This window comes from Cucurbita maxima, unplaced genomic scaffold (assembly GCF_002738345.1).
Source record: "Cucurbita maxima cultivar Rimu unplaced genomic scaffold, Cmax_1.0 Cma_Scf00001, whole genome shotgun sequence".
Classification (NCBI taxonomy): domain Eukaryota; kingdom Viridiplantae; phylum Streptophyta; class Magnoliopsida; order Cucurbitales; family Cucurbitaceae; genus Cucurbita; species Cucurbita maxima.
This window is the reverse complement of record NW_019272017.1, coordinates 1,457,247-1,472,440: the sequence shown is the minus strand read 5'-3', so window position 1 is coordinate 1,472,440 and position 15,194 is coordinate 1,457,247. Positions and strand designations below refer to the sequence as shown.

At 38.2% G+C, this 15,194-nt stretch overlaps 2 protein-coding genes across 4 annotated transcripts; both read right to left on the bottom strand.

Annotated features, from left to right (window-relative positions):
- Positions 1-4,907: 4,907 nt before the first annotated feature.
- Positions 4,908-9,606, bottom strand: LOC111483483 (nucleobase-ascorbate transporter 7-like). 3 transcript variants are annotated; one of them, XM_023129726.1, is made up of 15 exons: positions 8,956-9,606; positions 8,546-8,760; positions 8,290-8,387; positions 8,031-8,207; positions 7,840-7,940; positions 7,595-7,670; positions 7,450-7,509; positions 7,197-7,381; positions 6,996-7,092; positions 6,814-6,900; positions 6,653-6,711; positions 5,888-5,979; positions 5,726-5,803; positions 5,478-5,638; positions 4,908-5,372 (listed from the first exon to the last, which is right to left on the bottom strand). In XM_023129726.1, exons 2-15 carry the CDS (start codon positions 8,658-8,660, stop codon positions 5,154-5,156), a joined length of 1,605 nt encoding a protein of 534 aa, XP_022985494.1. In that variant the 5' UTR covers positions 8,661-8,760; positions 8,956-9,606; the 3' UTR covers positions 4,908-5,153. The 3 variants fall into 3 exon arrangements, with proteins under 3 accessions (XP_022985494.1, XP_022985503.1, XP_022985511.1); XM_023129735.1 differs by having other exon boundaries at positions 8,546-8,686; XM_023129743.1 differs by having other exon boundaries at positions 8,546-8,683.
- A 684-nt stretch (positions 9,607-10,290) lies between these two features.
- LOC111483631 (protein LSM12 homolog A) lies at positions 10,291-14,190 on the bottom strand. The gene is made up of 5 exons (XM_023129858.1): positions 13,980-14,190; positions 13,720-13,879; positions 13,546-13,626; positions 10,825-10,948; positions 10,291-10,736 (listed from the first exon to the last, which is right to left on the bottom strand). The coding sequence occupies exons 1-5, from the start codon at positions 14,110-14,112 to the stop codon at positions 10,689-10,691; spliced, it is 546 nt and encodes a 181-aa protein (XP_022985626.1). The 5' UTR covers positions 14,113-14,190; the 3' UTR covers positions 10,291-10,688.
- Positions 14,191-15,194: the final 1,004 nt, after the last annotated feature.

The following is a 15,194-nucleotide window of genomic DNA, read 5'->3' as shown; positions in this document are numbered from 1 at the left end:
TTTTTTTTTTTTTTTTTTTTTTTTTGTCTCGATCGTCGACCCAAACGACTCAATTGACTACTTAAAGCGAGAATAATAAGATCTTTGAGTCTCGTAAATTCCCATAGTTTGAAAAAGATGAAGAAAACATGTGTGTGATTAATGCGAGTAAGGCATGTGACATGTTGGAAAACCTTCATCTTCATATTAAATAAAAGAATAGACCATTTCTTGTCCCAATGTTGACTCATATTTAATGTACAATTATTGCTCCCATGTACTACATTTTAATTTTAACACATCAGCTAAGAGGCTCTTAATCTATCTATGAATATATTTGAAGTGGATATTTGAATCCAAACCCAGCAATAATAATAATAGCAAGTTGTAAGCTCAGCTTCTCACCAGAATTTGGTCATATTTGTGTCTTTTTCTAAGCTTTTCTGGACATTCTAATCGCCAATTAAAGCCATACCCACCAAGCACAACAATCCGTGTTTTTAAGGGCCATCCCCTTTGTTGTGGGGTTCTTCTCCCTTTGCTTTTCTAGGAAGGTCACTTCAATATTCTAATACCATTCATCCACCGCTACCAAATATTCGTTTTGTCCTATTACGTATCGTTGTCAGCCGCACGATTTTAAAACATGTCCATTAGGGAGAGATTTTCCCACCCTTATAAGAAATATTTCATTCTTCTCTACAACCAACGTGGGATCTCACAATGATATTAGAGTCAGTCACCAGATGGTGCGAGACACTAGTTGGAGTAAGACTAAACTCTCTCTATAGTAGACGAGTTTTAAAACCGTGAGGCTAACGACGATACGTAACGGGCCAAAGCGGATTGCTTTCTCTACATCCTTCAAATTCACTTAAACGCACAATGCTACAAAAAAAGACAGATGGTTACAACTTAAACATAGCTCAATTGATTAAAATATTCGTACGAGTAATTGAGTAATGAATGTTGATGAGAGAAAGGAGAGAATTTAGTTGTGAATGGTGATGAGTAGGTTTATTCTCTTATAAGCTTGAATAATGGAGGAATATAAGTATAGAAATGTGTATATATTTGTATAATGGGAGCTTTTAGGTAATGCAGCATCTTTTTTTGGCTTCCAGCTGCTTCAGAAAAAGACCTTAACCTTAAAAGGAGAATCCTTCTCTTATTAAACTAATGGGAAGAAGGGCTTTGCCCCACTCTATAATGGAGCCATTACAAACTTTGAGTATACCTCTTTAATCAAGTTCTTCTTCTTTTCATTAAAAAAAAACATAAACAACTACTCTTTTCAAACATATATCCATGTTTTTCCTTAACAAATGATTGCGTCAAACCTTTGAGTTATATGCTCGAGAAAGTGCCCTTTGTTATCATGTTCTTAGCCACCAAATTAAAATAAGTTGTAAGGTGTGTGGACTCTCTAACTTTTAGTGCAAAATATGAACTAATTTTGACTATGTTTTAAGGTATATGGACTAAATAAACACTTACTATGTCGTATTAGTGTTCTCTTTCTTGTTTTATCATTAGAATGAAGAACTTGGGGACTATAGGAGCATACTTGAGATTCGACCATTTGAGATTGTCCATTCCAATGAATATCTATCATATAGCAATGATATTATTCTCACGTAACATTAACACTTTGACCATATCAGAAAAGGCTATGGAGGGCTAGTTGTAGTGAGCTGATGATTATCCAATCCACAGCCTCACATTCTTATCCATTGAAAGCCCTTAAACAGGAAAAGAGAATATAAAAGATGTTCCATAATGCTCAAGGCCTTTCAATATCATGGTGATTGAGATGTGAAAGTGATCCCACATCGATTGGAAAGGAAAACGAGTTCCAGTGAAAGTGATCCCACATCAGTTGGAGAGGGGAACAAAACATTCTTAATAAAGGTGTGGAAACATCTCCCTAGCATACACATTTTAAAAACCTTGAAGGGAAGCCCATAAAGAAAAGCCCAAAAAAGACAATATCTACTAGCGGTGAGCTATGGTTTAAAAGTTTCACTTACTCGAAATCTCACTTATCAGATTCCATTTTTTTCTACACCCTTTTCTCTGGCATCATTGGTCGTTCGGTTTTCACTCATATTGTCTTTAGAAGACAAGGTTAAGTTGATGTTTAGTCACCAAAGTTTATGCATATCATACAAATATCAGAAGTCATGGTAAAAATCCTTCATTTACATTGGTTTATAGCAGAGGGAAATGAGAGAGAAAGAGAGGAAATGATGGTTGAATTATTAAGAGTGGGCAAAGAAAATCACCTCCACGATCTTTTGAGCAATCAGAGAGTGACAATACAATTAGAAATGGTCACCTTGTCACCCAACTAAGCCATGGATTTGATCACATCACATAAGCTTTTGCCTCTGGTTTTAGGGACAATTGGAAGAAACATGTTAAGCTAATCACGTGTCTGTGACAGACACTTTTTATTTTGTTTGAGATTAGAGGGTTAATTTAGTGGTAATCTCTTTGTTTTTTAGCTCTTTTTTTAATACCCCTTTTCAGTAGAAAACAAGGCTTCATTGTCGGGCTCAACCTTCCAAGACAATGCCCTGCCATACCCACAAGGGCTTGAGATTTGAGAGGCTTCAATACATCCAAGGCTTGAAAATGGCCCCACCTTTTGTGCCTCTGTTTCCTACTAAGTTACCTACTGCCCTACCACTTATGAAAGTTACCAACTGACTTCCTGACACAAAGAAAGCAAGTTCTCATCCAAATCTCTTTTTAAAATACAGAGGTCCAATCTATTTCCATGCATCACTCATCTTTGAAACTGGCCTTTCTTTCAAGTCTGCTCAATTTGAGTTATTCACAAATATGAGATTTGTGTTGGAGAGGAGAACAAAACACTCTTTATAAAGGCATGGAAACCTCTCCCTAGCAGACGCGTTTTAAACCCTTGAGGGGAAGCCCGAAAGGGAAACCCCATAGAAGACAATTTGTACTAGTGGTGGGCTTGGGCTGTTACAAATGGTATCAGAGCGAGACACCGGGCGATGTGCCAGCAAGGAGGCTGAGTCTTGAAGGAGGGTGGACATGAGGCAATGTGTCAACAAGGACGCTGGGCTCCAAAGAGGGTGGATTGGGGGAACAAGTGCCAACGAGGACGCTGGGCCTTGAAGGGGGGTGGATTGTGAGATCCCACATTGGTTGGGAGGAGAACGAAGCATTTTTTATAAGAGTGGAAATTTCTCCCTAGCAGACGTGTTTTAAAACCTTGAGGGAAGCCCGTAAGGGAAAACCTAAAGAGGACAATATCTGGGCTTGGACCCTTACAAATGATATCAGAGCCAGACACTGGACAATGTGCCAGCGAGGAGCCTTAGTCCTGAAGGGGGTGGACACGAGGCGATGTGCCAGCAAGGACGCTGGGCCCCCGAAAGAGGGTGGATTGAGAGGTCTCACATCAATTGGAAAAGGGAATGAGTGCCGGTGAGGACGTTAAACCCTGAAGGGGGTGGACTGTGAGATCCCACGTCGGTTGGGGAGGAGAACAAAACATTCTTAATAAGGGTATAGAAATTTGTCCCTAGCAAACGTGTTTTAAAACCTTAGAGAAACCTGGAAGGGAAAGTCCAAAGAAGACAATATCTACTAGCGGTGGGCTTGGACGGTTACAACAAATTTGATTGGACAGACAGATCTAACAAATAGAAGAAAGGGCTCTCTGAATCAGTCCATTTAATGTTTCAAGTGATGTCCCGTATTGGACAATGGGTTTCTGTCCATTTGCATATTGGGGAAAATCAGCCTAGCAACTCCATCTTTTGGAGGAGGTATTTGTGTTTGTCTTCTAACTTCAAAATGTTCAAAAAATAGCTGTGGTTGGCACTATAATAATTAATGGGTTGAAGTCCAAGAGATATGCTTTGTAATGTAACACAAGTGCTTTTGCTGATGGCAGGCTTGGTTGATTGTTTATGTCAAAGAAAGATGCATCTGTTATGCTTCCCATATTTGTCAGGCTCATATCAATGCACATCATTAACAAAATGATTTGGTTCAATGCATTCCTCTTTGAATTTAGGCATAGTTTAACCAAAGTGATTCATTTTCAAGTGCAAATAATGTGCATCACTCATCTCAGATTACAAAATATGTCTCAAGGCACCATGAACTGTACTGTATGAGTCCATTTGTGGGCTTTGGCCATATTTTGGTACATATAGCCCATAAGACTTTGCAGAAGTTAACTATTATAGTATGGTCGTGTGAGCTAAACGCTCCTAATGACTTAATAACTAGATCCTGTAGCAGTTATGAAGAAGGAAACCGGAAAAGAGGAGCACGCTTATTGTTTTTCTTCTCTCTCTCTCTTTTCTCGCAAGACATGACATGTGATATCCCACATCGATTGGAGAGAGGAACAAATGTCAGCAAGGACGTAGGCCACGAAGGTGGGTGGATTGTGAGATCCCACATCGGTTGAGGAGGAGAACAAAACATTCTTTATAAAGGTGTGTAAACCTTCACCTAGCAGACGCGTTTTGAAAACTTTTGGGGGAAGCCTGAAAGAGAAAGCCCAAAAAGGACAATATCTGTTAGCGAAGAGCTTGGGTTGTTACAAATGGTATCAGAGCCAAAGGACGCTGGGCCTTGAAAGAGGGTGGATTGTGAGATCCCACATTGCTTAGAGAGAGGAACGAGTGTCAGTGAGAACGCTAGGCCCTGAAGATGGGTGGATTGTGAGATGCCACATCGGTTGGGGAGGGAACGAAACATTCTTTATAAGGGTAAGGAAATCTCCCCCTAGCAGACGTGTTTTAAAAACCTTGAGGGAAAGTCCGAAAGGGAAAACTCAAAGAGGACAATATCTGCTAGCAGTGGGCTTGGGCCTGGCCATGACATAATTAAAATCTTTTCAAAATTAAGATAAGAGGACAACAAAAAAAAGTCAAATGTTTCTAAGAGAAACTACCGTTGGCTTGAGCTAAAAGATATTGGCAAGGCTCACAAAAGGACTTTCATATGCTTTTTCTCCGAAAAAAATATAGAATCAAACTGCAGGTACTACAAGGCATACACCGACATTCATGCTGTAATTAGAGTGAAAAAGGTCTGATGTTGTGAATCTCACAGTGATTATAGGCATATAGCCTTCAGCTTGATGTGATGACTGCAAACCATTTCATCAGCAATGAACTTCAAACAGATGGGAAAAATTTGTTGAGATTGAACGGAAGAGAATAGAATTCTTCGCTTCTTGTATCGGTTTTAAACGAGCGGAATTTGTCCCACCAATGCATTCCTCTGTCCTTTTTTGTTGCATTGTCCTTGCTGTGTAGTGTGACATCGAGAAACAGTGCCAGAAATCCAGCAACGAATGGCTCAGATGCGAAAGGCACGTTGATCATGTCATTGAACTGAAACACGAGTTCAAAACTGAGTGTGAAGTATATAACAAAAATGACTGATAATCAAATGGTTTTCATTGATGCTGATGTGAAATTGGTAAGACTGGTTCCTACCCATCTCGCTCTTGTGTGTACCGGACCGTAACCGTTAACAGCGGTGTACTCGTTGAAGTACTGAGGAATAGATAGTCCCATGAAGATAGAGAAGCCCAATATGAATTTGATCTTGAAACTGTTGAGATTGCAAAACTGAAGGAAGCTGAGGCCTGCTGAACCTGTTCTTGAACCATTGATTTAAACCAGATCAAGTTAACCATTCTGATGTGAATACAGAAGAGAATTTTGAGCTTCAAAAGACATACCAACGTAGGCAAAGAAAAAGCAATATAGAGCTGCAATTATCGGGGCAGGGATTGAAGCAAAGATAGCTCCGAATTTTCCTGGATATGCATAGGCATCCTGTTAATGCATCTTAATAGAACTGAATTGATGATACTGATGAATGGAACCAGGACTTCTCTTACCAAGTATGGAAAAGAAGATCATAAAGCCAGCAGATATTTGCACCACTCTTCGGCTACCGACGCGTGTTAATGCTAACAGCCCTGCATTTTCACTGTAAGGCCAAATTAAGAGATAGCATGTAACAGCCTAAACCCAAGCTCAAGCCTAGCGCTAGTAGATATTGTCCTTTTTGAACTTTTCCTTATGGCCTTTCCCTCAAGGTTTTAAAATTCGTATGTTAGGGAGAGATTTGCACACCCTTATAAAGAATGTTTCGTTCCCTTCTCCAACTCACGTGGGATCTCACAATTCACTCCCTTGGGGGCCAGCGTCATCGGTGGCACACCGCTTGTGTCTGGCTCTGATACCATTTGTAACAGCTCATGCCCACTGCTAACAGATATTGTCCTCTTTGGACTTTCCCTCAAGATTTTAAAATGTGTCTGTTAGGGAGACGTTTTCACACCCTTATAAGGAATGTTTCGTTCCCCTCTCCAACCGATGTGGGATTTCATAATCTACCTCTCTCTTTGGGGGCCCAGCGTCATCGCTGGCACACCGTCCAGTGACTGGCTATGATACCATTTGTAATGACCTAAACCCACCGCTAGTCAATATTGTCTCCCTTCGGGTTTTTCCTTCTTGGCTTCCCCTCAAGGTTTTAAAACGTGTTTACTAGGGAGAGGTTTTCACACCCTTATAAAGAATGTTTCGTTCCTCTCTCCAACCGATGCGGGATTTCACGTAGGGAAATGACTTAGTTTTAGTTGTTGCAGAGTTCTTACATAGATACCGAGGACCCATTTCCTGTGCCAAATATACCAGAAAACAAGATGGCCACTCCCTGGGATCATTAGAAGAAACGATAACAATAAGCAAACTTATCAAATACTTGCATAACATAATTGTTTTGCACATTTTATCTTGTATGTAGTGACTTATTTACCTGCCAACCGACACCCCGGCTAAGAACAGACGGCGGGAGTGGAGTTGCACTTGCATATCTAGACACAGCAAAGAAAGCACCTGTGGACTGTCGAACCCGAAAAAACATTATGCCAAAGTAAGCAATGATGTTGAAGTTGCCAACAAACATATGTTCATAAGCTCCCAAGAAATGAACAAAACCTCTACGAGTGCAACAAATGAAGCAGCCATCATTGCAAAAGCTTCACCAGCGTCAAATGTGGGTGCACCCCATTGAAAGGGATATGGAATACTAATCCTATAAACAGTTCACGAATCAGTCGAGCGATGTTTTCATGCATATCGACAGCTATATAAGCACTCCAAAATGGCACGAAATAGGAGAGTTGATTTCAGTCTTACCATGAAGAACCACCTATAATGCCTGCACGATCAGTACGACAGCTTAGTTGAGTCTTTGGACCCACACTCTTATATGCACCTCCCACCGTGAGTAGATGAGCATATATCCAAACAATCACAACTGAGAATATAACAGCAAAACGGTCGAATACGTGCCGTTCGCCTTTTATCATATGAGGTATATACTGCAAAACAATTAGACTGCGTTTAATAAGATCCAAACATAATTGAGGCTTGAAAGATTTGACGATACCTGTGAGAACACTACTAGCAGGATAAGCTGTGGAAGCCCAATCTCCACACATTTTGATAGCTACAAAACAAATAAGAAGATGGTGTGTAAGATTGAGACTAAAAGGAGGGAATTTAGAGTTCCTTCAGCGTTATAAAATACATACCACTGGGAAACCCAACTCATATAGCCCAAATCCTGACAAAGCTACTAAAGGAACAGTAGAGAGTGGACTCAAGAACCTGAACAAGTATACAGAAGGACGATTACAAATCAGACGAGTCGAAGAAGATTACTATCGTAAACGATTTTCAAAACCAAGCTTCATTGGATTTAGAGCACTCTGTCAAAAGCCACTGAAGATTTGCACCAGAAAAGCTTGATAGAAGTACAACAAGCTAAAAGGAAAACCTAGCAACATTTCGCCAAAGGCCGCTAAAACCGACGACGATCTGAAGCGTCGAGGCAACAATAAGTGCACCCTGAATTCCACGCATAATTCTCTCGAATTTCTGATACACATTATGGATTGGATAAGTCAGAGTCTTAACTGAGGACATGAGAGTGAAATTTAAGCATATGGTATGAATCTATGAAGTTACCTCCTGGGGATTCACAATGTCGCTATAACGACCCGCCAAAATAATTGAAATTGTCGTTGGCACATATGAATACGAGCCTCCAATTACTGCAGGTAAACGAGTACCAAAAAACGTTTGGAGAAGTGTGTTCAAACCAGCTACAAACAGTAATGTTTGTATCATCTTTGCTTTCTCCTCCTGAAATGAAAATTTGTACCAAAATGAACAGAGTAATAGAAACAAGAAGAACTTCAAATATCCATTACAATTGTAAGCTTACATTTCCTCCTCCCATTTGGGGAACTAGAGAGGTGGGAATTAGCACTGTTGTTCCCAGCATAACCAAGTAATGTTGGAAACCCAGAAGAATTGCTTCAGCTGCATTTCAAATTTCAAACAACTAAGTTTATATGAAATCAAGAAGAGGAATGTTAAAACATTAGAGTTGAAACTTCATTAAAAAGCAAAATATTCTTCTTCAGAGCAGCAATTTACTTAATAATGAGGAAAAGAAAAGGAAAACTTGAAGAACTTACGCCAGGGAGGAGGACTAGTAATGCAATAAGCAACATTGGGTAGCTGATCTCTTACTGGATGTGGCTGCAGCTCCTCCTGTTTTGGCGGTGGTGCAGATGTTCCACCTCCTGCCATTGTTTTGTTTTCCTTCTCCTTCCCTTCTTCCAAATAATCCGCACAAATAGAAGGAAAAAACAAAGAAGTCAAAGTCCGGAACAAAAGTTATGCCTTTATCCTACACGTAAACCAAGAAATGGAACAACAAAATGAAACAGAGGCCAAAGTTTCAGAAGGAAAGCATTGAAGTGAAAGAAGTTGGGAGTGTGAAAATGGGGAAAATGAGGTTTACAGCTCAAGACCCACTTGGGTTTGAAGACATGGAAACATAAAGGTGAATTAGAGATAAGAAAAGAAGCAAAAAGAGTGATACCTCTCTTGGAGGAAGAAAGAATGCAGCACACCTCTCCGTAACCTAAAGCCACAGCAGCATCTCCTTGTTCGTTATTTTATTGTCAGTCTTCTTACTTTTCTTCAATCACCTAAAGATAAAGTTTGTATTAAAGCCTTTCTCCACCATCTCCCCTGCGAATCTCTGCAATTAGTTTAAGCAATTCCCACTACTTGCAGAACAAAAACAACTTATTCCATGCTTCTCCAAGCTGAAGTCTCGCCACTCCCATTTCATTGGCTAACTTACTGACATGGGTAACTATAGAACAGTTTAGAACAGTAAGGCAACTTTGCTTGTTTATCATCCTAAACAAAGCAACTCCATTAAAGGACCAATGTCGGATGCTCAAGGCGCTCAAGGCTCGCAGAAAATAAGCTTGAGATTTCCTTTTCCTTCTTCCCATGTGTTGTCAAATTGCAGGAGACTTTGTTTCAGCAGGTCAGCAAGGATTCTGGTTTGCATTGACACCCACCAAGAACAGGTCCTCTGAAAGCTTGCAGATTGGCTTAGTTCAGGTGAAGTTGATTGGTTTTGTAACTCTGAAATTGCAGAAGAGAATCGAGAAACATCCCAATTTATGTTGGTTTGTCATATTGTTTTGAGAGCAGTTTGTTCCATTCTGTAAAGAATAATCAAAAGTACTGAGACTGTTTTTGATATAAAACTCTGCTAATGACTGAAAAGGATGAGTATCAAATTCCTTATTTTAGTCAGTGATGTCAACTTTTGCAGCTCGTTCAACTTACAGAACACGCTTCCATTAGAGAATACTGGAAAATAAATGGTAAAAAAAACTCGATGATTCTGTACTTAAAAACAAGCGATCTCTTTGAATGTCATTGACATTGACTGTCCTTGAGGGGAGATAGTGATAGTGATAGTGCAGATAAAAGGATATCATTTTATTCCCTGAACTAAGCGGGCCATATACATTTCTTTCTAAATGTCACAGCGTAAGGATTAAGAATTAGTCTACCAATTTCAAGAAAGGAATAAAGAAACAATGGATAATGGGGCCATTTGGAAAAGCAAAGGGAGGAAAAGAAAGGGTATGAAAAAGAAAATTCAGCTTTCTTTTGGAGCCATAACATGCCCTGTTCAAGCTTTCCATTTGCATCTGCGGAGTACTTCAACAGAAAATGTTTTCAAAAAGAATTCTTAATTCTAACTAGCGAAATCGAAAGGCAAGAAAATTATGAATGTGGGGCTGATCTTAGGCCCCAAACGACATCGATGTTCGGCCATTAGACGCCTGGAGCATCAAAGCTGTCCCTGTTATGATGCTTGATACTTAACAGAGAAAAGGTCGAGAGGTGAAACATGAGAAGAAACCTATTCTTTCAATTTTCCAAATACATCAGGGTTAGTTTTTCCACATTATGATTCAATAAGAGGTGGACAGTCATAACGTCTAGTTTGCTCATTGCAAATTGAATACATTGCAACAGAGCAAATCTTGGAAAACATAAAAATATGGACCCACAAAAAACTTTGCCAGGGCGCCTCCAGTGCAGTTCATAAACAGGAGAAAATCAACAACCAGGAGTCCAATAACCATACAATTTCGGCAGCAGATTGGGTACCACTTGAACACGAAATTCCTTCATGATTGCTGACACTGAGATGCCTTAAGAGATTTTACGTTCCCCCATTAGAAAAGGACTAAGTTAAGGCAATTGCCTGTCACCAAGAAGAAGAGGGATGAATAACCATCACTGACCACCGCCACGAACTTGCAACCGCTTCCTCTCCAGTTCAAGCTTTAAGAGAAAAATCCATACGTAAAGAGGTTTGCACAAGGCATTGCAAAGAAAGAAGTGAAAAGCTAGTGCTATCAAAGATTCGTACCACTTTCTTCACCCGGTCATTGGCAGCAGGAGTGCCTCCAGTAACAGATTCTGGTAGATAGGGATTGCTTACACGTACTTCATTCATTACAACAATGACAGACTTGTCCCAACGCACAGGAAGCCTGGGATTGCACTAATTGCCTCAGCCAGAATATCAAAACAATAAAGCAGAGTCTACGAACTAGAAAAATTATACAGCTGGAACAGCAAGAGAAAATGATCCATGCAATAAAAAGTTCGAAAAGATTAAAGCTTATCATGATGCTTTTGTACCTAATTTCTGTTGCATTTGTAATTCTGTATGTGCATGCCTCATGAAATCAGATCATCAGATGAGCATACTTGGGTTTATAATCCCAACAGGTGCCCATACTGTTCTCTAATTTTCAGATTCCATAACAGAAGACAAAAGAATGGATGCATTTAGCAACAAACAGTAAAATTGATCATTCAAACCTGTTGAGGATTGTTGGAGGAGTTCCACATTGGCTAATTAAGGGGATGATCATGGGTTTATAAGTAAGGAATACACTTCCATTGGTATGAGATCTTTTGGAAAACCCAAAAGCATAGTTACAAGAGCTTATGCTCAAAGTAGACAATTTCATCCCACTGTGGAGGTCCATGGTTTCTAGCACGGTATCAGAGTCATGCCCTTAACTTAGCCATGTCAATAGAATCCTCAAGTGTCAAACAAAAAAGTGACCAAGTGTTGAACAAAAAGTGTATTTTGTTCGAAGGCTCCAGAGAAGAAGTCGAGACTCAATTAATGGGAGGCTGTTTGAGGGCTCCATATGTCTCAAGGGAGACTCTATGGTGTACTTTGTTCGAGGGGAGGATTGTTGGGAGGAGTCCCACATTGGCTAATTAAGGGAACGATTGTGGGCTTATAAGTAAGGAATACATCTCCATTGGTATGATGTCTTAGCGTCACACCCTCGCTCAAAGCTATTCAGCCCTTCCTTCAACAGGGTTTGGCTTGCCCCTTGGCTTCCAAGCCCACTTTCTGAGCTTGTTTCTCACTGCTTGATTTTGGATAAAGGGTTCCGGCTACAGTGGAACCCACACCCAGTAAAGGGATATCCGAGTCTGATTCTTTCTTTCCTGTTACGGCTCATTCTCCTCTTCTTTACGTTGAGACGGACGACTTTCTTACTGCCTTTCCTAAGTCAATAGAGAAGGGCGGTTGTTTAGGTGCCGTAGACTGCTTGTTCCATAACAGGGTGGCTGGCACAGGGACTGAATCCAATCCATAAACCTGGAAAGGGAATCTTTCTTGAGTCTTTACTTCCTAACTTTCCCGCACCTGAGTAGTCTCTAGTTTGATATTGTAGTCGTAGTCTCGTCTTTCTAGTAGTAGTCTAGTGTTCAATTTGGAAAAACTAAAAGCATAGCCATGAGAGCTTATGCTCAAAGTAGACAATGTCATACCATTGTAGAGATCTGTGGTTCCTAATAGAACCAAGTCATTGATATCATTTACATATCATATGGGGTAAATAAAACAATTCTACCATAAGAATGCATAATACTCTCTTGAAGAAAAAGTTCTTGATTCCTTCTCAGACTCAAAAGTATGAAAGCATATACGTTAAAGAAACCTGGCAGTACAGAAAAATTAAGTTCTAAAATTATTAATTAAACTTGAACAAACATGGCCATTTTTGGTTGTACAAAAAACCAAATAAAGAATGAAGCTGACATAAGTTTCAACTTCAAATCGAGGAACTAGCACCAAGCAATGACAACTATGACTTCTGCATTGGGAACAGCAAAAAATAAATAAGTTCCATAGAAGTTGGTACACAATTATACATAAAACTACTCGAGTGGTGCTTCTAAACAACTGCCATGGATTTCAAAAGGTCGTACAAAGATCAAAATCATAAAAAACAAAAGATGTAAGAATTACCATCATTAGTTTAAGGGAACAAAGTAAAATCAATCTTAATGTTATATCATCCAGAGACATGTTAAAACTTATAAAATGATTTCTTCTAAAATTTCCAACAAATCATGGTTGATAGCACAAGAATTAGTGCTATAACATAGGAGTTCAAGGTCTTAATCATAGCAAGGCCCGAATCATCAAGTTTCAGAGTAATCATGCTGCCCAAGCTGGAAAACAATATTCATATGCAATTGAATCTAAAGGGATGAATCAATTGCATCTTATCCATTGTCAAACACTAGGAAATATGTGGCACAACAAAGCATCATGGTTCTAATCAAAGCTGTTATCACTAGTGAAGGTTGAAAACCAGGTAGACCCCTTATTATACAGACTTCCTATTATCATACAGATTTCATCAATTTCCGAAAAAGTCACAGATTTCGTACTCCCCCTCAAATCCAAAATATTAGTTCCAAGGTTCAATTTCTTCATCCCAAAAATTTAAATTATTTTCAAATGTAACTAAGCTTTTAAAAGAACTTCTAGAGAAGAACTGCGAGTAAGAAGAGGGAGAATCCACTGTAATGATCTGAAAACAAGTTCACTAACACAACACTCAAGAAAGGCATCTAAGATATAAAAACACAAAAACATTCTTGGCTTCTCTTAATATGGAATCAATACATAGAAATGATCAAAATTAATGGAAAAATTACATGAGCAAAGAAAACTGATCAAATTGTCACTAATTACCAAAAATGCGTGGATATGAACTAAAAACAGTATTTCCAAATATTCCAACGAACGAAATAAAATTAAGCTTACGTTTTAGATAAGGCGTCAAAAATACTCTGGGCCTCGCTGGTCACACCCACTCCTATCCTCTCCGCCTCTGTCTCAGCTTGCCTGCGAAATTCAATACAATCCGAGAAGCAAAAGAGAATGAGATCACATAATTGAATCAGAAACAACTAAAATCACAATAGGCTATTGACTAACCTAATGGCCAGTTCCTCTCGAGCCCGGAGAGTATTGATATCCAAGTAACACTTCTTGAGGTCAATAGGATCTTCACCATGTCCCAAAAATGAAAACTCCTTAATATAATTAGCCTTCAGCAGCCTTATGTTTCTACGAGGTCCTGACTTTGAACCCTCTTGTGGAAGCCACGAAATTAAGGATAACAGAAAAGAACTAAGGAATTCAAGAAGCAACTGATAACAACTATTACACAAATTGTAGAAACACAGAAAGGATATGAAGGATGAGGATGTTGGAATGGGCATCAAAAGTAATGACTTGTCCTTGGAATTCATCGCCCAAGGTTGTCTTGATGGAGAAGAAGGACCCAACAGTGAAGTCATCTCCATTGCAGCAACCATCCAGTGCCATTCTCGCCTTCTTCCTCGCTTGCAACCGTCCTTCCTCCTATTGAAGGAGTTGGTAACGTAATAATTTTCTAATCTCTATATAAATTAGGGCTTTTCTTCTTCAACAATGTCACATAATTTTAATCTATTGACCTAAATAGTCCGAATTACCATTTCAATTGCATAAACAAATAATAAACTATTTTTTAAATTCATTTATTAACATTTTTTAATTATTAAACCAATTTTTAAAAAATTTTCATTAAAAAAAAAATAAAAATTAGATATGAATTTTTTGAGAAATATAAATAGAAGGCAAGAAAATATATATATATTATTTCATCATTCTTATTTAATAATAATGAAAATAAATCTAAATTGTTAATTAAATAAGTCAAAACACTACATAATATAAATTAATTCTAAATAAAATAAATGTATATTATATGGTCGTCCCTCACATTCTATTTATGCAACCAAATAAAATTTGATTAAAGAAAAAGGCATTTCTTAGACACATGTGAATTCTGACATTGTCACTTTAATAAATACAAAAACCAACCCAAAATCATGTGACTGTTACACCAACATTTTCCAATAATAAAGTACACACATTACATAATTACACATCCCATCCACGTCACCCAAATCTTAAATCATTAAATCCCTGTTTACAACGTTATGGTTTCTTATTGGTTATTAATGGATCCTATAAATAACAATAAGGTCAAATTAATAATAAAACATTAAATTTCTTAATTTGTCCCAATGTTTTATCATTTGTTTAAATATTTCAAAAGTTTTATTAATATGTTAGATGCTAAAAAATATATATATATATACCAACTTTTAAAAGTAATATTAATATCTTTAATCTTCGTAGAAAAAAATAATAAATATTTATTTATGCTTCATAGATCATTTTCTTATTCAATTTTAAGGGTATAATTGTAAATACTTTATTTCTAATATTTGTTTATGGTAATGTTTTTTTTTTTTTAGATTTTAAAAAAATTAAAGATAGAAATCCTAAATTAATTGAACTTTAATATACTATATTTATCTATCCAAATCTATTGGTAGGACTAAGTTTAGGGCATGACT

Bases quoted from the DNA above. Each gene is read 5' to 3' on its own strand.
- LOC111483483 (XM_023129726.1), bottom strand. From the start codon at position 8,660: ATGGCAGGAGGTGGAACATCTGCACCACCGCCAAAACAGGAGGAGCTG. The intron at 5,980-6,652 runs GTAAGAACTCTG...TTGGCCTTACAG, and splicing joins AATGGGTCCTCGGTATCTAT to TGAAAATGCAGGGCTGTTAG. The intron at 5,804-5,887 runs GTAAGAGAAGTC...ATGCATATCCAG, and splicing joins GATCTTCTTTTCCATACTTG to GAAAATTCGGAGCTATCTTT.
- LOC111483631 (XM_023129858.1), bottom strand. From the start codon at position 14,112: ATGGCACTGGATGGTTGCTGCAATGGAGATGACTTCACTGTTGGGTCC. The intron at 13,627-13,719 runs GTTAGTCAATAG...TGAATTTCGCAG, and splicing joins CGAGAGGAACTGGCCATTAG to GCAAGCTGAGACAGAGGCGG. The intron at 10,737-10,824 runs GTACGAATCTTT...TTTCTCTTAAAG, and splicing joins ATGACCGGGTGAAGAAAGTG to CTTGAACTGGAGAGGAAGCG.